The sequence below is a fragment of the Carcharodon carcharias genome, chromosome 16 (assembly GCF_017639515.1).
Source record: "Carcharodon carcharias isolate sCarCar2 chromosome 16, sCarCar2.pri, whole genome shotgun sequence".
Lineage (NCBI taxonomy): Eukaryota > Metazoa > Chordata > Chondrichthyes > Lamniformes > Lamnidae > Carcharodon > Carcharodon carcharias.
In genome coordinates, this window is record NC_054482.1 from 81,022,095 (window position 1) to 81,046,655 (window position 24,561).

Below are 24,561 nucleotides of genomic sequence, written 5' to 3' on the forward strand. Positions count from 1 at the left end.
AAAATGGAAATTTAACTAACACAAAAACTTTTATTTTGAAGTACAAGGAGCGGAAGTATACGATTAATAGTGGATATCCATGCAATATAAAATGTAAAGGATGAAATCTCAGCATTGGGATCTCTTTGGAAAATAGAAATAACCAAAATTAATTAAAAACTTGTATTTATGAAACACCTTTAATGTAGAAAAACATCCAATGTACAGAGGCACACTTGAAAAGAAAATGAATGCCAAGCCATCGAGATATTAGGATTGGCAGTGAAGTACTTGGGCAAAGAGATAGGTTTAAGGCGGCTTTTAAAGGGGATGGGGAGGACCTTATGCAGAGGGGTTCAGTGAGGGAATTCTAGCGCATTGGGTTTACTCTCACCTCTGAGTTAAAAGGTTTTGAGTTCAAGCCCTGCTCCAGAGACTTAATCATTTAATCTAAGCTGGTAGCTCATAACTGTACTAGAGTGTTATTGCCAGTTAACCTTGTGCGTTTAAGGGAGAAATATTGGGAAAGACACTGGAAGAATTCTATCATGTGATGTCCATCTGAGACACTAAGTGCCAAAGAGAATCTTGGTTTCTCAGTGTAGAAATTGTAGTTGGGAGTCAGCCCAGTTTATGGCTCGAATCCTGGTGCAAGACTTGAACTTCACAACTGAGCCAAGCTGGTATGAAGTAATTATTAGCAGTAAGCACATTATCATAGTTTTAAATGGTGATCACCTTTAATAAGAAACTAAATCACATGAAACTGAGGCAATATTCCTCTTCAATGATGAAGTGTGCTAATAAGGTCTCAATCTTGGCTCAGTGGTAGTACTCTCACCAATGAATCAGAAAGATTAAACTCCACTCCAGTGTTCTGAGCGTATAATTTAGGATGATGCTCCTATGTGAAAATGCTGTATTTCAGATGAGGTTCCATCTGCTCTCTCAGATGGGTGTAAAGGATCCCATTATATTATTTGAAGAGTATGTGGAGTCTCCTGGTATCCAGGCCAACATTTGCCCTCAATCTCTATTACTAAAAATAAAGTTATCATGCTACTTATCTCATTGTTGTTTCTAAGACATTGTTATGCCTCTTCTGTTTTCTACATTCCAACAGTGACTACACCTCAAAGTACTTCCTTAGCTTTGAGATAGTGAGGGCACTATATAAATTCCTTCTTTTTTTCTTAATGCCTTCCGTATGTGCTGCTCTGTAATTAGGAGGTTTCAGATTGAGAATTAAAAAGAAAAGCAAACATATTCCACAGCATTTATTTGTAAAAGTAGGAGCATTAAAAAGGTACAAAAATTGTCTAGAGTAATACAGGTTAAAAAGGTGTTGTGAAGATGCTCCACAGATTAAAATAGCAGCATATATTTTCTCTTAGAAACAAACCGCTTCCAGCATACAAGTATAAACAATGCACAACAGGCAGCTGACCTGAAACATTGGGCAAAATTTAATGGCCGTGATGGCGAGCCCATCCACCAATTGGTGAGCCAGTGGCAACAGCTCCATGGCCATTTCCAGGAACCCCATCAGGATTAAATCCCAATTGGTCTGCTGGCTGCTATTGGGGTTCTCTGCTCCTGTGAATTTCCCACAGAAGTTTCTCCTGCAGGGCACATGTCCTGCCTTCAAAAGATATCAGCCAATCAGAGGTGCTGTGACAGAAGTGGGGGGGGTGGGGGGAGAGAACAGAAGTTTTGGGGTAAAGGGCAGGGGGATGACTTCCTGTGGGTCCCACTGTTGGGCACAGAGCGCCCAAGAAGAAGGGATCTCCCGCCAGGCCACAGGATGCTCACCATGCTTTACCTGTCAGTTTGCCCACGTGGCATGGACCCACCCACAGCTGGTTGAAGCCAGTGGCGGCAGGATGAGGCTCATAAGTGGCCACTTAAGGGTTTCAAATCGGCTCCAGGCTGGAAGGCTGCTCTTGACCTTCCCGCCCTGGACTTAACTGGGGCGAGTCAGGATTCTCCAACCCATTATATGGCATCCACAACCACTCGCTCACCTGGGGGGGGGGGGGGGATTAAATTCTGCCCATTTTTCTCCCCATGGAATCACTCAGTCCTGCTGAGTATTTCCAGCATTTACTGTTTTTATTTCAGATTTCTAGGATCCACAGTACTTTGCTCTGTATCAGCATTAAGGCAGACTTAAGTTGTCTGAGAGATGATTGAGGATTATCCTAACTTCACCAACAGAGAGCACACTGTTAAAGAAAACAAAGGAGAGAAAGCTATCTTGAAATATAAAAGTAAGAGTTTCTACAGCTACTTAAAAAGGAATAGAGTAACTGAGGCCTCAACTATTTGCAATATATATTAATGACTTGGATGATGGGATTGAATGTATGGTTGCAAAATTTACTGATGACACAAAGATAGGTAGGAAAGTAAATTGTGAAGATAACGTAAGGGATCTGCAAAGAGATATAGATAGGTTAAGCGAGTGGGCAAAAATTTGGTAGATGGAGTATAATGTGGGAAAATGTGAACTTGTCCACTTTGGCAGGAAGAATAGAAAAGCAGCATCTTATTTAAATGGAGAGATATGGCAGAACTCTGAGGTACAGAGTATCCTGGTTCATGAATCGCAAAAAGTTAGCAGGTACAGCCAGTAATTAGGAAGGCAAATGGAATGTTAGGGTTTATTACAAGGGGAATGCAATTTAAAAGTAGGGAAGTTTTGCTACAGTTGTACAGGGTGTTGGTGAGACGACATCTAGGAGTACTGTGTAGAGGTCTGGTCTCCTTATTTAAGAAAGGACATAATTGCATTTGAAGCAATTCATAAGATTCACTCAATTGATTCCTGGGATGAAGGGGTTACCTTATGAGGAAAGGTTGTACAGGTTGGGCCTGTATCCATTAGAGTTTAGAAGAATGAGAGGTAATCTTATTGAAATATATAAGATCCTGAGGGATCTCGACAGACTGGATGCTGAGAGGATGTTTCCCCTTGCGGGAGAGACTAGAACTCAGGGACAAAGTTTAAAAATCAGAAGTCTCCCATTTATGATGGAGATGAGGAGAATTTTTTTCTCTCAGAATCGTGAGCCTGTTGAATTCTCTTCCCCAGAGAGCAGTGGAGGCAGAGCCACTGGATATTTTTAAGGCAGAGGTAGATATATTCTTGACTAAAAGGAGTCAAAGGGTATAGGGGATAGGCAAGAAAGTGAAGTTGAGGGCACAATCAGGTCAACCGTAATCTCATCTAATGATGGAGCAGGCTTGAGGGGCCAGATGGCCTACTCCTGCTCCTAGTTCATATGTTTGTATATTTTTAAAAATGCAGTAAATTAGAAGTAAATATCAATTTTATATAAAATCCATGCATGCTGAAAATATATGTTAAGCACTGCATCTGTTCTTCATACTTGCAAAAATAAGAAACAGATGAACTTAAATCATATATAAAAATCCCATTAGTTAGTAATTTCAGTTCCATGTTTTATAGAATTTATTTTAGTTTTTATCCGCACCATGTGGATTTTTTCTTCCGATGACAGAAGAAAGTCTGTAATCTAATCAAATACTTCAGACTTGAGAGAACTAGATACTTGGGAGTGATTAAAAGGCAATAACATAACTAAGTGGGGGAAATCAAATAATAAAATTACAACCCTGGGTAAAACCATTTATAACATTCATCTGACCTCCAAGATTAAACATCTTAGATATTTAAGTACTGCAAAAACAACTTTTAAAAAATTATTCTTGATGGGTTTTATGCTAACAGTGATGACCAGTACTGATTGTAGGTGACGCTCCATGACATATAGCACATACTCAATGTAGCACTCCATCTCTCTCCATCACTGAGCTCACATTCATTGCAGTACTCTATCAATCAGAGTTTTGAAATCACTCCAATTGTTTTATTCACAGTAAAATTTGGGGTGTATTCCATTTTGGGTCAAGATTTGTGCTTCTGATGGGTGTCCTGGCCAACAATGACAAGCAGTGATTTTACACACAGTGTAAGATCTTGTCCAGCCAAAGAAATAACAACTGTAATGGAACAATGTTTATCAACTGAAAACCCAATTGATTACTAGGAAACAACTGTCAGTGTATTTTATGTAAAAAAAAATTTAAAGAGCCATCTTGCAAGCACAGTGCTTAGTACAAGGCAGACCAAGAATTCCCAAGTCTCAAATTGGCTATTATTTGTGAATTGCAATATAATCACAAACAGCTGACACCTGGAGCAGAGAGCACAATGCTGTACTATTGGACTGCTATTAGTGTTGTGAATCCTTTGGGACTGCACACACTTGCACATCACTGACTCACAAATGTTGCTCTAATGTGAAAAATAATGTAGCATGTTCTTAACTTCATGTAAATGGGGTTCTTCAGACATTAAGAGAGCCTTTCTTCTCATCACCTTTGAAGGAATAGACTGGTCTTTGCTGGCATTCAATGGGAGTCTTCAGCTGCAGTTATCCAGGTTGCCTTATCCTGGATTGGGCTTGATGAGGTGAAAGATGAAGTGTTGACTGGCTGCTCTCTCCGGCCAGCTATAGGGGTTCCTTCACTGCAGGTTTGAAAAAACTGTCCATTGAGAGCTGTCTCCTCCCACTGTCTTTTGGAGCGGTGTGTTTTCTTCCTTTCCGCTCTTCCCCATTTGGTACAGAATCACGCTCTCGCTTGTTACCCTGCAGCGGGATCAAAATGCAAATTGGACCAGTATTACTTTTAACCAAAAATTCTAAATAAACTGTTTTAATTAAAAAAAACTGTGATTATTCGTATATAAGCCTTGTTTGATTATAAAGGGAATCATAATCGATTGTCCACCCAACATTCACATGTGCAGGCTCACAGAAAGCAATGAGGAGCTGTAGCCTTCGCCAATTTTCCTTCATCTAATTTGTGGTACTAAGAGCAAAAGTTGCATCTGTAAAGTCACTTAGCAAAGATCATCTACCTCAGCACAAACCAAACATCAAACTAAGAACCTTCCTGGAATGCATGTTTCAGATATTCATTTGACAAACTTAGTCAAGGAGTAGGCTACTATCCATACATTTTGATGGCAATGTACCATGAACAGCTGGTGAATCTTTCATGACTATACCTAATGATCACAACAACTAAAATAGGAGGGTGTAGAAAATAATATGGTGAACAAAAGTAGGAAAATGCAAAAGTAAATTGCAACAGCTACCTTACACAGCATTAGTTTTCGCTTGGATGCAGCCAAAGCTCAACTCTACCTCACCACCACCTCTGTCATCTCCTCCAGTCATATTTTATTTTACAATGCCCCTGTGCCTTGGGATGCTTATTACGTTAACGTCATTATATAAGTGCAGGATGTTGTTGTTACCTTGACAGGCAGCTTTTCGTTCATACACGACTGGCTAAATAAACTGAATACCTGAAAGTATGATGAAAAGAGTTAAAACATCAAGCTGTGAACTCTGATCCAAAGATATAAATCATTCACTTTTAGGAGATAACTGTGTCATAGCCCAAACATATTGTTCCACGCAGTAGGAGGGCATGGGGACAAGCCCACAACTCTTCAAATAGCTCACTGCTTATCTCAATCCTCATTTACATTGAATTAAAAGTGGAGGGCGCAGGGGCACGCTTGTACTAGGCTATGGAACATCAGTGACAGAGATACCGCCGGACCTCCAGTCCATTCTCTCAATTGGATTAGGTGCATATTGCAGGCAAATTACAAAAGTAACAAGAGGAGCCTTATTTATTTCTGGTAGAGTAATGTGATGTGTGTACCCACAATTATAAAATGTTGAAGCCTTAAGATCAGAATCTTAGTAACAAAATTTAGTATATTAAATAGCATGAATTAAGAAAGAGCTTGCAGCCCAGTTAATTGGCCCTATACAGGTCAACTACAGAAACTGTACTGACCATTTTTAAATTCTCTCCTTCCATATTTTGAAACCTTCACTCCTTCACTCACTGTTGCTTTGAATCATGGAATAATACTGCACAAAAGGAGCCCATTCAGTCAGAGTTTACGCTGGTCCTTTCAAAAGAGCAATCCAGTTGGTCTCCCACTCTTTCCCCATATCATTGCATTGTTTTTTCTCCTTTAGGTATTTATTCAATTCCTTTTTGAAGGCTATTTTTCAATCAATATCTACCACCCAAGCAGGTAGCACATTCTAAATCCGAGCAATTTGTTGTCCAAGAGTTTTTTTCTCATGTTGCCTCGGATTCTTTTGCCAATCACCTTAAATCTGTGCCTTCAATTTTAAATTGAAGACTTCAGAGAGTCCACATTTAGTGCACAAAATTGACAGACTGCTATCCAAGTTAAAAATGGACAGGGGAAAGGAAATAATGCTTTCAGTATAAGTACTGTCCTCATTTAAGTATTGCAAAATGGAGATTAAAGCTCCTTTTCACCCCCCAAAAAAATCTCCTCAGAGTTGAAGATCAACAAAGTAAATCAGAAACTGCTCAGATGTAGCAAATCATCACTAAGGAGCCCTCAAGTTATAAGCTTAAAGCCCAACAGTGTTCACAGCTACAAAGTCCTGTCCCTCTCATTTTGTTCCTTCACTCACACAACTCAGCAGATTCCATAACTAAACATATCCAGGGTTTTTACCTTCTTCATGGCTGTAGACACAGCTGATTGATGAAACTCAGCCTTGGTCACCCAGCGGAAGGAAGGACATTCTGTCTGCTCCTGCTTCACAGTATTGATGGCTGCATCACTAAATGAATTACTGTACACTTGGTAGGTCTGGTGAATATGAGAAAAGATATGTACTACCTAAAAAATAGAAAAATAACATGACTAACCTATCTTGACGATTGGTGCATTGGTTGGTTGATATCAGTAGAACACTGTAAATGTAATAATACACCATCCCATCAAATTCATACATCTAGGTGCTAAACAATATTACTGCAATGATGGCTTCAATTCAAATATTTTGATGGTTTTAATCCAAAACTGGACTCCTGGAAATTGAGCACGAGTTCCACTTTCAGTCAACATTTCCAAACTCACCTCGCCCAGGTGACGCAAATTTGCCTCCATAACCGATCTCCCCAATAATTCTGTAAGTCGATCTAAAATAATGTGCTTCTGCTTCTTTTCCGTCAACTCGGCCTCCAATAGAATGCTGGGGAACTCCCACATTCCAGCCAACAGTCCTAACAATCAGAAGGATATAGTACAATGAATTAATAGCTTCAAAGCTCCAGTTTCTGTGCAACTGCAGAAAAAAATGGAAAAAGATAAAAGAAAGACTGAATTGCAGGCAATGTTGTAATGTAGAGAAACCACAACCTCTAAAGTTATCTACTATATTATAATACTTCACATTATTCACACATATATACACATTATTCACACAAGGCATTCTATTGCCTCTGTTAGAGACTACCAATATTTGCCATGTTACATCCTTGTGCTTCATACTTACGCCACCCACCCCCCCAACCCGACCCCCCACCCACCCACCCCAGATTTGTACAACTATGCCCACTTAAATAGATATTCAGTTGAGTTCAGCTTAGTGCGCTGTGAAATCTGTGGATCTGCTCTTGGAGCTTTCACTGATTTAGTAGAATGTGTTTTCAGATGCCAAATGAGAGGGCATTGTTTCCAGTGACATGTACACTTAAAGTCACTTCTTTCATTTACTACTATTGCTACAACTCTCAAGGTGGTGAAAAGCAAACACAATAGAATTATAATATCTCTCCCCTCTCTTGTCCCCATACCGCCTCCACTCAAATTGTTTTCAGTAGACAACAGGTACCAAAGTTGGGTCTCTGAACTAGGAAGTATTCTTCTGTATCACCAGTACTCCTCTTCCGTGTCACCACACACGTCAGCGTTCGCTCTGTTCGTGGTGGTTTCTTTGCAGGTTTCCTTGGAAAATTCATTACTCCGAGACTACTAACCCAGGATTTTTTGTCAGGTAAGCATAAGGAGCAGCTCCCTGCAACAAACAGAAATATTACTTTATTGGATATTCACAGTTTGCCTATCATGAAGTATTGTCGGGCAATGACATGTTGTCTTTGAAACTTACTGGATAGAGGATCAAGGTGAGCCACGTTGTCCGCATTTGGATCAAGCAACAGCAAGTTGCTTCTGAGATTTGATCAGTCTGGGCTGGACTCCTGTCCAAGTGAATTGAATACTGTATGCAAATTCTGAAGTTCCCAGAGAATAATAATGTGGGGGGAATCAGTGCGGAGAATTTTTCTGTAATTCTCCAAATATTGAGTTCCAGATCTAGGGCACTGGGGAGAACAACTGTTTTTTTGCCTCAGGATGGTAGAAAAAAAATGAAAGAAAATTTTAAATGAAAGGATGAGTTTTTTCTGGCCTTTCTCAGCCACCTCCTAGTAATATTTCACTCAGAAATGGATTTAAAAAAACAATGAAAAGCTAGGTTGGCAGGGGGATGGGAACCCGAAGGTGAATTCAGAGCAGGGAATGGGAGATGGAGAATTAGTGAGCGACTCAAAGACAGAAGCAGCACGGGTTAAAAAGTGTACAGCGCAGGAAATTGGCAGTGTTAAAAGGTATATATGTAAATGCAAGGAGCATAGTAAATAAAGCCGATGAGCTGAGGGCACAGATAGACATATGGCAGCACGATATCAACGCTATAATGGAAACATGGCTTAAGGAGAGGCAAAAATAGCAACTCAGCATCCCTGGATTTAGAGTTTTCAGGCAGGATAGGGAGGGGGATAAAAAAGGTGGGGGTGTAGCATTATTGGTTAAAGAATCAATGACAGCTGTGAGCAGGGAAGGTATACTAAATGAAGCGTCAAATGAGGCCATATGGGTTGAGCTCAGAAATAAAAAAGGGGCAGCCACACTGCTAGGAGTATACTATAGACCCCCAAATTGTGGAAGGGAGTTAGAAAAACAAATATGTAGACAGATTTCTGAGTGCAAAACCAGTAGGGCTGTTATTGTTGGGGACTTCAACTACCCTAATATCAACTGGGATATAAACAGTGTGAAGGGGAAAATTCTTGAACTGCATTCAAGAGAACTGTTTTTAGCCAGCACATGACAAGCCCAACAAGACGGGGCGCAATTCTAGATTTAGCCTTAGGAAATTAAGCTAGACAAATGGATGTAGTAGTGGGGGCCATTTTGGAGATAGTGACCATAATATAGTTAGATTTAGCATCATTATGGAAAAGGACAAAGATATAACAGGAGTAAAAGTTCTAAATTAGGGGAAGACAAAGTTTACAAAGCTGAGAGGTGAGCTGGCGAGAGTGGACTGGATACAGCTATTAGAAGGAAAAATGGTGTCAAAGCAGTGGGAGTCATTCAAAGGCAAGATTCTACATGCACAGTGTAGACATGTCCCCACAAAGAAAAAGGGTGGTACTGCCAAATCTAGGGCCCTCTGGTTGTCCAGAAGCATACAGATAAAGCAGAAAAATAAAGCTTATGACAGTCACAAAAGACTTAATACTGTAGAAAACCTAGGGGAGTAAAGAAAGTACAGAGGTGAAGTAAAAATGGAAATTAGGAAAACAAAGAGGATACAAAAAATATTGGCAGGTAAAATCAAAGAAAATTCTAAGATGTTTTACCAGTACACTAAGAGTAAGAGAATAACTAAGGAAAGGGTAGGGCCTATCACAGTTGTACATGGTAACTTGTGGGTTGATACAGAAGATGTGGGCAGGATTCTTAATGAGTACTTTGTCTCTGTCTTCACTAGGGAGAGGGATGATGCAGACATTCTAGTTAAAGGAGGAGAAGTGTGAAATATTAGATACAATAAGCACAGTGAAAGAGGAAGTACTGGAAGGACTGGCATCTTTGAAGGTGGATAAATCACCAGGCGCAGATGGATTGTATCCCAGGCTGCTGAAGGAAGCCAGGGAGGAAATAGTGAATGCTCTAAGTTTCATTTTCCAATCCTCACTAGATACAGGTGAGGTACCAAAGGATTGGAGGTCTGTGAAAGTTGTACTGTTATTTAAAAAGGATGCGAGGGGTAGGCCAGAAAAATTATAGGCCAGTCAGTGTGAATTTGATGGTGGGCAAATTATTGGTAACAATTCTGAGACACAGGATAAACTGACACTTAGAAAGGCATGGATTGATCAGGGATAGTCAAAATGGTTTTGTTAGGGGAAGATGGTGAACTTTTTGAGGAAGTAACAAGGAAGATTGAATAGGGCAATGCAGTGGATGTTGTCTACATGGCTTTCAGTAAGGCATTTGACAAGGTCCCACATGGCAGATTGGTCAGGAAAATGAGGTCTGATGGGATACAGGGGAAGATGGCAGACTGGATCCAAAATTGGCTCAGTGACAGGTTAGAAAGGGTAATGGTCGATGGACCTTTTGCGAATGGAAAACGGTTTCCAGTGGTGCTCCACAGGGCTCAGTGTTGGGGCCCTTGCTGTTTGTTGTATATATTAATGATTTAGATTTAAATGTGGGAGGCATGATTGGGAAATTTGCAAATGACACAAAAATTGGCTGTGTAGTTGATACTACAAGAATGACATCAATGGTTTGGTTGAGTGGGCAGAGAAGTGGCAAATGGAATTCAATCATGAAAAGTGTGAGGTAATGTATTTGGGGAGGGCAAAGAAAGCAAAGGCATACTCAATAAATGGGAAGTTATTGAGAGAGGTTGAGGAAGTGAGAGACCTTGGAGGGAATGTCCACAGGTCCCTGGAGGAGGCAGGACAGGTGGACAAGGCAATCAAGAAAGCATATGGAATGCTTTCCCTTACTGGGCAAGGTATTAAATACAAAAGCAGGGCTGTAATGATGGAACTGCATAAAACACTGGTTAGGCCAAGGCTGGAATTTTGTGTACAATTCTGGTCACCACATTATAGGAAGGTGTCATGAAGCGCTATTAATGTATATAATATTATGGAAAATATTTTTCTTTTAAAGTAGAGTTAGTCTATGGGTATTTCTTAATTGGATTAAAGCCAGCTAGTTTGGGTGCTTTGATATGTACTAGTTTTTATATGTAAGAGAGATAGTGTGCATTTGCATTTTCTAAATAGAGCATTCAAAAAGTGGGGTGAAAATTTGACGCCTTTCTAACAGCTACCAAGCAATATGTTTATATTACTAATAAAATTGGTACAATGAATGGGGTTTCATTGTTAAAAGCTAAAGTGCAAAGAGACTGGTGAGACAATGAGAATTTGAATTCAATCAGTGATGGTAGGTATAACTTCAGTAGTTTTCAGGTGTGCAGGCAGAGGCAATGTAAGATCAAAAGGCAGCTGCAAGCCTCCAGCTGGCTCCCCAGTGAAAGGAACCTCATTTTGGATGTGTATGGTGAAAATGCTTTGTCTGGTGTTTGGTTAAGTCTATGGGTTGCTGTTGCCTTAATGGAGAATAGTTTGGGAATTTGTTAAAAGTTATGATAGTAGTAATTTGTAGCCATGTATATATATTTTAACCTGTGTAAATTAATAAAACGTTTCATTTAGTTTAATGTAAACCTTCAAGAACTAGTGGTCTGATTCCTGATTTTAGAGTCGCATCTCAAACATAACACTTAAAATTATTGGTTATGACAGCTGTTTAAAGGTCCCTTCTGGGATTTTTAAAATAACTTCGTTTTACTAACTGCATTAGTCATAACAGGGGGACATAATTGCTCCGGAGAGAGTGCAGAGGAGATTTACAAGAATGTTGCCAGGGCTCGGAAATTGCAGCTATGAGGAGAGATTGGATAGGTTAGGGTTATTTTCCTTAGAACAGATGAGGCTGGGGTGACCTAATTGAGGTGTACAAAATTATGAGGGGCTTAGATAGGGTAGAGACCTGCTGAGTTTTTCCAGGTAATTCTGTTTTTGTTTTAGACAGGATAGACTTGTTTCCCTAGCTGAGGGGTCAATTACAAGGGGGCATAAATTTGAGGTGACTGGTAGAAGCATTTGAGGAGACATGAGGAAAAACCTTTTCACCCAGTGGGTGGTGGGTGTCTGGAATTCACTGCCTAAGTTGGTGGTTGAGGCTGAAACGCTTACTCATTTAAAAGATATTTAGATCTACATTGTTGGCAGCACATAACCTGCAAAGCTATGGACCAGATGCTACAAAGTGGGATTAAAATGAGCAGCTAGTTTCTTTTTTCACTTTTTGGCCGGTGCAGACACGATGGGCTGAAGTTCTCTTTCTGCACCATAACCTTTCTATGGTTCCATGAATCTGAAAAAATACCACTCAAAATTATAAATTGTTTCTTGTCTGAAATGAGGTTCCTCATATGAAGTTGTGGTTGCGTTCCTGAAAATTGTGAATTTAAGTGAAACAACTTTAAGTGAATCATAGGTTTCCATGGGAGTCAACGTTAAAGCCAGAGTTAGGTTCCTTGGGACGTTTCTCGCCCAGAAAAGACAATGTACAAGTTGAAACACTGTACCATACATGTACAGCACTGTGCATTCCTAGCTGAAATAGTGATGCATTTTATTTTGCAAACTAAGTACAAAAGAAATACAATATACAATATTTTTAAAAATTACACTCACCTACAGTACCTATAGATTGACCAGGCTCCATCTAGTGGCAGAAGTTGGTTGGTGCAAGTAGCAGCTGAAGCCCCAGGACTACCTGCACTGACCAACTTCTGCGACTAGATGGAGCCCAGGACTTCAATGTGAGTTCAGAACGGGAGCCAGGAGCAACTGAAGAACAGACTCCAAGGACCAAATTAAGATCAGAGGCAAGGCCGGGGAGCAGGCAATGCTGGACGGAAGCAATGGTGGCAGACAATGCCAGGAGGCGAGGCTGGAAGGCTAGGGCTGGAGGAGAGAGTGGGGAGCAGACAATGCCGGAGGAAAGTGGGAGACAAGGCTGGTAAGGAACGCCAGGAGGCGAAGGCGGGAGGCGAGGAGAAGAGGGACTGAGGGCAGGAGAAGGAGCACTGTCAGCAGACAGGTCACAGAATAGAAGTCTATGGCAAATGACATTAATAGTGAAACTGCCAGCATTAAATGAATATATTAACACTATTTTATTAACAATGTTAAAGTAAAATGTTAAGTGAGCCAATGTTAAGCGGGGACTTACTGTACAACATGTTCTTGTGTTCAAAATGTTTTAATATAACGTACAGTAAATTATAAATAATATGGTTCGGTATTTATTGATTCTCACCACATTCTTCAATATCTGGGGTGCAGGAGACTTTTGACATGGTATTACCCAGAAGTCTCTTTGAGACTGCTTCCTCCTCCTTTATAACCTGAAATATACCATCAATAGAAGAAAGGTTAGTTATTATATAGCACCGTTTGCGATCTCAGAATATCTCAAAGTGCTTTATAGGGAATGAAGTGTAGCCACTGTTGTAAAGTAGGAAACATAACTATATACAGAGCTGATAACATAACAAATTAGCTAGTGTTTATCATTCTCTTTCACCCCAACCACATTATGCAGTTCTTGAAGCAGTTTAGGGTCTCCAGGCTTAATTTTCACATGGATGACAAAATTGAGCAAACACAAAACTCAAACCCAAAATGTCAATTCCTGAAAATGAAAACTTCTTCCACTTTTTGCACAGCACAACATGAAGACCACGAAGGAGATGTTTAGCAGGGCTCAGATACAGAGTAAAGTTCCCTTGACACTACCCCAATATTCCTTATCGGCACTATGAAAAGCTTACAACATACCAAGGCATTACTGAGTGACTATTAATAGCTAGTTTAACTACTTGGATAATTTTATCCCTTGCAGCTTTTAATGCCCAAAAAAAATATAGTAGGAAGATGTTTTAGGTAAGTAGACAGTGAGTTCTAGTAGTGGGAAGTTTGGGAGCTTTGTAGAGCTGCTGAGTGCCTTGGTAGTTTTAGGATGGCACTCCAGGGGAGCTGTGGTCTTGGGGGCTTACTTTGCATTTGCTCACGAATGATACAATCTAGTGAAGTAAACCATAGTTATACAGGTCTTTTCCTTGGTTATTTATACAAAAGTTATTTATTAGTGTCCACTTTATGTGCCATAGTCAGTCGCATTATCTCTTTTAAAACACACCTGTTGGTAAGCTCTACAGTGGGTCTGAACAGGGCAATCGGAACAAAGTGGAGCTTTGGGAGTACAGATGGTAGCACCCAGCTCCATAATAGCCTGGTTAAAGTCTCCCGGTCTAACAGGGTCCACCAAGATATTGGCCAGCGTCCTATAGTGAAACAAGACCATAAAGAGTAGTTTAGAATATACATATCAAGGGACTCTCATAAACTAAGCATTTTTGGACTCTCATCAGTGGATATCTTTTTGAATCAGCTATTGTATATATGCAGTTTAAAAAAGTGTTTCAGATCTCAATATCAAGTTTACTTTGATTCCCAGGTTTCAAGGCCTATTTCAATTAGTTTTCATACGATAGGCTTCAGGAGATAAGCCAAGCTAAATTGGATCAAATAAGATTGCATGCTTTGTTCAGTTAAATTCATGACAGCTAATTATTTTGACCCTATGGTGAAACAGCGAAAGATAGTTAGGTTTAGGTCACTGCACTGAGCACCTCCTGCAGCAATGTCCTGCATCAGAGCTGATGTGTCTCCAACAATCACAACCATCTTCCTTAATGCCAAGTATTACTCCAGCCATTGAAGAATTTTCCCTCTGGTCCCCCATGGACATCAGTTTTACTAAGGCTGCTTGGTGCCATACTTGACTGAATGCTGATATGAATCAAAGGTAGTCATTCTCACTTCACTTCTAGAATTCAGGTTATGACCATATTTAGATCAAGGCTGCATTGAGTTCTGGGACTGGCAGAGCTCAAACTGCATATCTGTGAGCAGGATACTGGTTTCAAACATTGAAGTGAGATCTTATGGAGGTAGATGATGCTCCAGTAGCCAATAACAATTATCAAACAAACAGAGTTTGTTGTTTGCTTTCCTGCTTTGTTACCAAAAGATTACATCGTTTGTACAGCGAGGATAAACACTCCCAAAGGTATGGGAAGCTGACCCTCGCCCACGAAAGTGATTGATGACATGAAAGCTGGAATTTTAGGATAGGATGATTTTAAAAGATCCAAAGGTAAAAATCTATATTTGGGGAAAAATTTTGTGAGTACTGTGCATTATGAAAAGTAGGTTTACAATTTCATTACACACAAAGGAAAGGAAAACATTCTGCATAATTACATCCAAATCTTAACCTTGCCTTTGAGCAAGGGATAGGAGAAATAGCTCCAAACATTCTTCCCACATGCAGCCCGGGGACTTGGGGGGGCAGGGGGGGGGGATGTGGTTGGGGATGCAGTGGTAATGAAGAGGAAACTTTCAATCTGATTCACACATCTCCATGCCACCTGCAAACAGACAGTCTGCCTATCCTTCCAGTCTGGGAATGCTATACATATGATGTAACAAGGGGAGAAAATTCAAATTGGAACTAGGTAAACAATGATGCATTCGGTAATGAAAAGTTGACTTTTTCACATACAGCTTTTAACCGCTCCCATCTTTTCACAAAGACCAAGTTGTACAGCAATCACTATAGAAAGGAGCAAAATTCTCCACAGATGAGTTCCCAACATTAATCACTGTTTTGGAAAGTGCTGCCCTGAAGTGAAAACTAGCTTAAAAAATTGTCCGAGTTACACTAGCTCGCTCTCTCACTGAACAGTTTCGTCAGAGGCCTGCAAACATAACACCCACCCTGTAGAGTAATGGTAGGTAGGTTTTGGCAGGGGGTGGGGGGGAATTGTAAGAAAAATAAAATCAGAAAAAACAAAAGGGACATTTACCTCTTTAAAATTCTTAACATGTCACTAGTCAGTGCATATATTACATCAGTAAGAGAAAAGTGAATCTTACCAAAGTGCTTCTGTCACTGCTGAGCTAGTGCTGTCCGCTCCAATCGCTCTAGTACGACACAGCACTCGTACTGCATTCCCATCCACTACTCCAGTTACCTACAAGAAGCAAAGCATCAAGTTCAAATCTCCATTGCTAATTTTTCCAGCAGAAAGATGAGGTTTTTGGGTGTATTAAAAGAGAATAAATAATTCATAATGATTTAGGGCCACATCAGTGAATGAAGTATTTTACAAAATGTAATTCACAATCAATTGATTTTTTTCTCTTAATGTATTACATTTTTTGCAGGTACCTTTGTGCCTATTGTGCTCCTGTCATTGTGACATGGTGCTTTAGACTTTTGTTTCATAGGCCAGGGTGGAAAGATTCTATCAGTCAAGGTCTATTATTCTAAGGGTTTTAACTTGGAAAAAATATTCCTCTGATGAGATGTCAAACCAAGGCCCCATCTGCTCTCTCAGGTAGATGTAAAATATCCCGTGGCACTATTTCAAAGAGCAGGGCAGTTATCCCTAGTGTCCTGGCCAATATTTTTCTCTTGATCAACCCAATTACCACATTTCTGTGATAATTTGTGGGAGCTTGCTATGTAGAAATTGGCTGCCTTGTTTCCTACATTACAAGAGCGACTATAATTCAAAAGTGCTTCATTGGCTGTAAAGTGCTCTGGAGCCTTCTATGGTCATGAAAGGCACTACTTAAATGCTAGTCTTTCTTTCTTGAAGTACAAGAAAGCTTTTCTGCAACATCACTCAGTTTTGCTATGCCTAAAATTCACTCTTTTGTTTTCATTCCTCCTCTTCACTCCTTCCCTGATTCTTGCTTGAATACAATTCCATGGTAAAGCTTTATTTTGAGCTCCAAGGGTGAATGACTAAGATCAGCTAGCTCTATATTTATGATCATCCTGGACATTGAGAATCAATACCTTACAGTGCATTTACTTATTTTAAAATTGAAAATGGAATTGGGTTTTTCTGATGAGTACCTGACAGTAAAGTGTTTTCCTATGTCAGAGTCCTCGATTATAAAAGATGACAAATCTTACAGTACCAAGTGAGTACAGTTTTCACAATGAAGTCTTGTTCATACCCCCCTCCCACCCCGGAATAAGAGAGTTTACCAATATGGATATACTTATGGAATAAACTTGACCGCATATATGGGAAATTAGCTGTGCACTTGGATAGAAATGGCCTGGATATGTTGTTTCCTCACCTGTCCAAATGCGATTGAGGCAATGGCAGAAGCTGTGTACCTCCCAACCCCAGGGAGCAGCTTTTGTAGCTCCTCTGCACTCTTTGGCATCTCACCTTTGCATTCTGACAAAACCTATGAGGAGAGGCAAACAGAAAAAGATTGCATAACTTTACAGGACTTTAATCAAGTCCTTTCCTCTTTCTAGCGTGTCTTAGTAGTAGACACCATCCCTGGTTCAAGTATGGGACAGGTGTCATTCAGACATCTCCTGCAACACTGCTCTGAATCTGGTCACGCAGAGAGGCAGAATAGACCAGAACTCCACTACACATATCACAGTACGCCACCTGAATATTGTTAATATCTTGATATATATTTAAAAATTCCTCTTCAACCAAATTGCTGACAACCAATTTTTTTTTTAAATAAAAGCACAGATGAAAGGATGTCAACTGTACCAGTTGTGTAAAAATGCCTCTGATACCTTTCGTGCTCCTTCATGTAATCTTCTTCCTCTGGAATAATATCCAAGTCCTGACCACATTTCATTAACTTCCTGCAAGAATGGCATTGAGATGAAAATTTATTACATTATTCCATGGAAGAACCAGAGTGAAAATATCAAAAGAATGACTTGAATTTTAGTGATGATGCCTGCAAGGCCAGATTATTGAATTAACTCTAGATTAACAGTTTCCTCAGTAGAAATGAGTGATGAGTCATGCTTCATAATTTCATAAAAGATTCGGGTCTGAATTCATCGGCACTTAAGACAAATTTTTTAAAAGAGGTTTTCTCTATTTGTATTGTATTTCCTAGTGTAAAAATAAATTAATTAAGGCACGACACTCAAAATACTTTCTACAACTACATACTGGGAGAATGGCTTCTATTCTGTTGCCTCTGCAGGAAGTATACATGTAAAAAAAACAGCTGATTATCCAAATGCACACATCTGTTGCTAAACAGTTACCAAGCAAACTCAAGTGCTAGAAATAACTAGCTTGTTCACTGCAATATAACCTAATCCAATCAGCCACTATAGGTGGCCACTGGCATGCTTTTGAGTACATAAACAAGTTCATTATTCATCATTCGAGGAAGGTACAGGTTTCTTGCAAACAAATTATTAAAGGGTAAGACTATTTCAAGGGATTTATAGATACAAGAGTGAGGCAGTTTTGATATACCAGTTTTAGCCTGTAAGAAACATCTGCAAAGAAAACAAATCAAAACCACGCAACTGGATGTGTTTAACCCTTTCATAAACTGGTTTAAAGCTGCTGTGTTGTTTGGACTGACTTCAACAATTCACTATCGCTACTTACTTCAGTGAATGACAACAGTGAATAAACATGCTTCATACTCAAGTATGTTCAAAAGCATCTGATGTGACAGCCATTAATAGTCTTCTAAAGTGATATGGACACATTGGAGAAATTCTTTGCTTAAATCCAGACAACAAATAGATCAATCGTCCAGCTTGGACACACTGTTCCAAATTACTTTGCATACAAGGTCTAACTTTATAGAAAGCATGAGCATACCCCTGATGCTAGCTATTCTGCTGGGAATGGGCAAACATAAACAGAGAGCTTTACAAACTGCTGTTACCTAATTCACTGTGTGAGGCCTTTTATTTAGAAAGAATAAAGTGCTTTGCTTTGAGAATATAATCTCTGCAACATTAATACAAATTAAAAGAAGCCTTTGGAAAAATCAATTCATAGCATTTGTTCAATAAAATACTTTTTTAAAGTATGTTAGTTGACAGAAATTAATACAAACAGATGACCAAGGCACCTTTTACCTCCAGTGTGGCTTTAGTGAGATCCTGCAAGGTCGGCCATCTCTGAAAGTGAAAGCAGTGACAGGATATTAAGACTTGTGCTGCCTGTATCAACCAAAACTATTCTCAGAATGAGAGCAATCAGAATTTTCTTTTTACCTGCATCCATTTGTTATAGTAGTTGATTACAGTGGCAACCTGTGTTTGCTGCAACATGATCTCAGACACCCAAACTGTGAAGGAGAATAGGATTTTAAAACATCAGAACATTTACATAAAAAAGAAAGACTTAGAGGAACATTGCAATTGCTAGGCAAAAGACCATGGATCATCGACTTTGCCTTTGACCATCCTGTTAGTTGCATGATATAACGATAATGGAGTTGTTGACTTATATTGGCAAATCAATTAATTCATTATTATTCGTCATTTATGTAAACAGCATAGATGACTAAGTGGGGGATAGGATTAGTAAGTTTGCGGATGACACAAAGATTGGCCGGGTGGTTAACAGTGAGGTTGAGTGTCTTGAGTTACAGGAGGATATAGGCGGGATGGTCAAATGGGCAGATGGAATTTAACCCTGAAAAGTGCAAGGTGATACACTTTGGAAGGAGTAATTTGACAAGGAAGTATTCAATGAATGGCATGACACCAGGAAGTTCTGAGGAACAAAGGAACCTTGGCGTGTGTGTCCATAGATCTCTGAAGGCAGAGGGGCATGATAGTGGGGTGGTGAGAAAGGCATTTGGGACACTTGCCTTTGTCAATCGAGGCATAGATTACAAAAGTAGGGAGGTCATGTTGGAGTTGTATAGAACCTTGGCGAGGCCACAGCTGGAGTAGTGTGTGCGGTTCTGGTCACCACATTATAGGAAGGATGTGATTTCACTGGAGGAGGTGCAGAGGAGATTCACCAGGATGTTGCCTGGGATGAAACATTTAAGTTATGAAGAGAGGTTGGATAGACTTGGGTTGTTTTCGTTGGAGCAGAGAAGACTGAGGGGCGACCTGATCGAGGTCTACAAGATTATGAGGGGCATGAACAGGGTGGATAGGTAGCAGCTGTTCCCCTTAGTTGAATGGTCAGTCACGAGGGGACACAAGTTCAAGGTGAGGGACAGGAGGTTTAGGGGGGACGTGAGGAAAAACTTTTTTACCCAGAGGGTGGTGACAGTCTGGAATGCACTGCCTGGGAGGGTGGTGGAGAGGTTGCCTCACATCCTTTAAAAAGTACCTGGATGAGCACTTGGCACGGCATAACATTCAAGGCTATTGGCCAAGTGCTGGTAAATGGGATTAGGTAGGTAGGTCAGGTGCTTCTTATGTGTCGGTGCAGACTCGATAGGCCGAAGGGCCTCTTCTGCACTGTGTGATTCTGTGATTTGCCTACAACAGATGCAGAGATGATATGAGATAAACCCCAGTGATGCTTATGATCTCAGAAGTGCTATTGGGAGAAGGGCTGTCAGGAAGCCAACTATTTTCTCTTGGAGAGGAAACTCAGAGGAAAATCAGTAATTAAGCAGCTCTCACACACTTTCCAGCTGCCAGAATAGCAGTGGCAGTGCCTTGCAGCAGAGGCTGTAGAAAGGTAAAACGAGCAAAGGGACCTGTAAAAGTGAGAACAATCAGAACAGCTTAATGATTAAATGTTAGTATTTATAGTAAAAGAAGGATCCCAAAGTACACCTCTTGGTGGGTGATCATTAAATAGTGGCCAGGGAAAATGTGCAACACAGACAGAGCATGGCATTGTAAAGACCACAATGAGAGAAGCTAAAAACAAGCATTCACTGATAACCTCAGCACCTGGCAGAAGAGGTTAACCATAAATAGCTACATTATATTGTGTCAGTATTGGAATTGGAAATTGCTTTCATTACGAGGATTTGATCAAAGCTGGTCACTGGGAGGGCTGGGGAGTGTGGGGGTGTGGTGGTGGTGAGCAAGCGCCAAGCCCTGCAACAAAGAAGAGTAAACTCACACTTCCTTGATCCTGTTCATCAGTAACATTGACAGAGGCCCTGAAACAGATCACCATCCTGCATCTTGGTCAGGAAAGGGAGACACAAGAACAAAAAGCAAAAGCAATGGAATGGAGCAGAAAATGATAACAAAAATAGAGTTCACAATACCTGCATAAGCCCTTTTGTTCAAATTAGACTCTATCACAACCTAGAAATAAAATGTGGCATTAATGAAATAAAACACTCCAAAACAACAGACCTCAATTTGAACAATATAGGGGGAAAGGGAATTTGGACACCCAGGTCGTACCATTCTCCTCCAAGGTAACTCCCGTTTGTTTTTATCATACCAGGACAGCAGGCTCGCCCTAATGGAATGGATTTCAGTAAGATCCTTAAAAGAATGGTAGGCTATTTCCTTGACAGGTACAATCCTGGGTGACTCTGTAAAGGCAATAAAGAAAACAAAAACCAGAACACTGGGCAGTTATTATAAACATATAGATTATGTGCAAGCCACATTGAAGATAAACACATTTCCAATGTCAGGGGGTATCGGGAGTGAGATACATGGTCAAACTTGGTGAAGCTAGTTGTAATTCCAGTTAAACATATGGAGTAGCGCTTTTGCCCCAGAGGAAAATACAGTTTTAAATCAAAACAAATGATTCTCAAATAAACAAAACCTCATTGGTTTGCTAAGCAGACTAAGATTTTTATTCCTCTAACAAGCTATTAATTTTAGTGCCTGTTACAGTCATGGGGCCAAGAATGATCCATTTGGCAGACAGTATTCACCTACTGACATGCTTGAGCCCTAAGTTTTGCACTTTTTTCCAGATTTTTTTCTAAAGTAGTCTCATGTTGTGCAAAAAAAAAAGCCCTCAAATAGCCTTGTGTCATTGTAGATGTAACACCACCTTTCACCTTCCTCCTCGACCCTTATCACACCTGTTCAACCAACCATCACCCATATTCTCCCCCCTCCAATTTTAAATGCCACCAAACATATTCTGCCCCATTCTTGTTCTGCTGACCCTGACACTGCCTCTTCTAGCACAATCCCAATTTGCCCATCCCTTAGTCAAAAATGCAAATGTATTCCACAACTGGAAACATCTGACACAAGACATAACCAAAACTGGGTACCTGACTGCTCTCAGGACGGCATTTTGTGACAGTTTTTAATACATTTAGAAATTCTATTGTGCTAAAAAAGAACACAAATCTGTACATTTCTGGGAAGCAGCATGAGAAAGAGCAATGGTGCCACTCCACAATCTGGCTTTGAATCTAGTCAAGTGAAATGCAGTTCTTTTTGATGGCTGGATATATTGCATGAAATGATCATGGGCAATAACAAAGATCCCAGTGAGTGTAAGTCCACATCACGAAACTGCCCAGAGACTGGCATAAAATTAGCAACATCCTTCAGAACCCGTTAAAATGATTCGAGTGTGAAACGGAAATGTCTCCATGAAGACTGGAAGTGCTCTTTTCCCACATTATACCTGATCTGAAGCTGCACGAGAAGGATTTTGAGTGCACTGAATTCGTTGCTTTCGTGAACACACAAGGAAAAAAGAGTCTCACATAAAAAGAGCTCTCACATAAATTTCAGAAAACTACAAAAATCAGTGCAACTAGAATCAGTAAATGAAGATGATTGAAAAACAAATTAACTGAAATCGTTAGCAACGATTGAAAACTTTATTACCCACCTTCTTTGATCTGTTCCTGACATAACCTCTTCCTCTGTGGAGAGTTTTTCAGACTTTCTTTTCTTTTTAATGATGTTTTTCTAACCATCACTGCAGTTCTCAACTTGCTCATTACAGTATATTCTCTGGAGAAAAACATGCTCAAAATTGTGTAATCCTATTCAATGATGAAGAAAGCTTAGAACATAAGAGCAAATATTGGTAGACAATGTATTTGCCCTGTACCTCCTGAAATGAACATTATTCCTGACGGAAGTGAAGAATAAAAAGGTCATTTCCAAATCCAGTTTGAACATTTGCAGGATGCATTTCATGGATTCTAGCAATTGCCTATGCATAGCAAAGCTGGTCCAATAATCCTAAAGTTAGTCCTGCATTCAGTTTTATCATTCTGTCTTTAAAAATAGCAGCCTCATCTAAGTGTTAGTAGACCAACCTTCGAATCATGAAGGTAGGGGATTCAATATCCACGCAATAAATTTGAGCACAAAATCACAGAGAACACTTGCCTAAATTACAATAGTTACTGCACTTCAAAAGTACTTCATTGCCTATGAAGTGATTCGGAATATCCTGAAGGAGTGAACTGCACTATGTAAATGCAAGTTTTATTTCCTCTAACCCAATGGGTACTAAAATGTTTCCTGAATAGCTCAATTGTTTTTAATCAAAGGATAATTTAAAATGTGCACATGACAAAAATCAATACATACACTTGTGCGCTGCAGCATATTTAACTGGTGAGTTAACAGAAATATCTTCACACAGATGTTGTTGCAGCAGAGAATGATAAGCCACAAGAGGTAGTTGCATCCTTTAAGAGAAAGTGGATCAAATATTTGAAAATGATCAAGACTCAAGGATATGTGGGAAAACAATTGGATTATGTTAGCGAACAGCTGGTAGAACTACAATGGGCAGAATAGCTTTGCTTCTGTGCTTTAAACACATATGGTTCCAACTCTCTCCATATTTGTGTTATTAATTGCAAAAGATGATTATATAGTGATAATGTCACTGGACTAGTAATCCAGAGGCCCAGGCTAACTATCTTGGGTGTGGATTCAAATCCCATCAGAGCAGCTGGTGGAATTTAAATTCAATCAATAAATCTGGAATTGAAAGCTAGCCTGAGTAATGGTGACCATGTAACTATTATTGATTGCTGTAAAAACCCATCTGGTTCACTAATGTTCTTTAGAGAAGGGAATCTGCCATCCTTACCTGGTCTGACTCCTGACCCAGCAATGTAATTGACTCTTAACTACCCTCTTAAATATCCTTGCAAGCCAATTCAAGAGCAATTGGGGAAGGGCAACAAATGCTGGCCTTGCCAGTGACACCCAAATCCCATGAAAGAATAAAGAAAAAAAATACAAATTGGGATTGCCTTTCCTAGTCCAACATACTTAAAGTGTTGATGCCAGTTTGCATGCAGCTGGAAGAAAAGTCCAGTTTTCACAAATAATTGTTTTGTGGTGCTCTTAATGCATCACCTTGAACTTTTCTGCCCGTTAAGACCTATAACCAAGAGAAATTGACCCTATTATAATGCAGTTCAACTAGCTCTCCAAACATAACACAGTTTTGAAAAATGAAAATCCTAAATATCCTGTTCGGATGGGCCTAGAAAAAACGTCAGGAGTCACCATTATTGAAACTTGAGTGTCTGAACTTCGGCTCTGCTTTCCAATATAAAGCTGTCTAAAGAGGCTTTCATGTGCTTCAGGATACATAAACAATGTGTGAAATATTGCAGCAGTCACCACCAGGACATTCTGCACCACATCTCTTCAGGCTCTAATGATAAACCCAAAGATAACACGCAAATAAATATTTGATAAAATTCCACAGTTAAACATTACCCACTCTACGTTTCGCTTGGTGATCTACTGCAACACCAATCCCCGCCGCACAACACGACTTTATAGACTTTATTCAAAGGCGCCATCACTAAAGAAGGACCTCCGTAGGACTATCTACCTGGTCGCCTGTAAAATATCACTGAAGACTGTCGCTTAAACACTTGCCAGGGTAAAAGCACAGGTATGCTCGGCAATTTTCCGCCCTT

General features: G+C 39.9%; 1 protein-coding gene across 6 annotated transcripts; it reads right to left on the reverse strand.

Annotated features, from left to right (window-relative positions):
* Positions 1–215: 215 nt before the first annotated feature.
* On the reverse strand, positions 216–24,435 carry mutyh (mutY DNA glycosylase). Of its 6 annotated transcripts, XR_005945505.1 has the most exons (18): positions 24,356–24,401; positions 23,204–23,304; positions 22,491–22,615; positions 21,080–21,213; positions 20,938–20,977; positions 18,959–19,032; positions 18,821–18,862; positions 17,495–17,566; positions 17,029–17,142; positions 15,808–15,905; positions 14,006–14,150; positions 13,124–13,211; positions 7,755–7,937; positions 6,998–7,143; positions 6,590–6,757; positions 5,330–5,380; positions 4,385–4,655; positions 216–1,196 (listed from the first exon to the last, which is right to left on the reverse strand). XR_005945505.1 is itself a non-coding variant. In XM_041208412.1 (17 exons), exons 3-17 carry the CDS (start codon positions 22,600–22,602, stop codon positions 4,518–4,520), a joined length of 1,605 nt encoding a protein of 534 aa, XP_041064346.1. In that variant the 5' UTR covers positions 22,603–22,615; positions 23,204–23,304; positions 24,360–24,435; the 3' UTR covers positions 2,589–4,517. The 6 variants fall into 6 exon arrangements, 5 of the variants coding, with proteins under 5 accessions (XP_041064346.1, XP_041064345.1, XP_041064348.1 ...); XM_041208412.1 differs by lacking the exon at positions 216–1,196 and having other exon boundaries at positions 2,589–4,655; positions 24,360–24,435; XM_041208411.1 differs by lacking the exon at positions 216–1,196 and having other exon boundaries at positions 2,589–4,655.
* Positions 24,436–24,561: the final 126 nt, after the last annotated feature.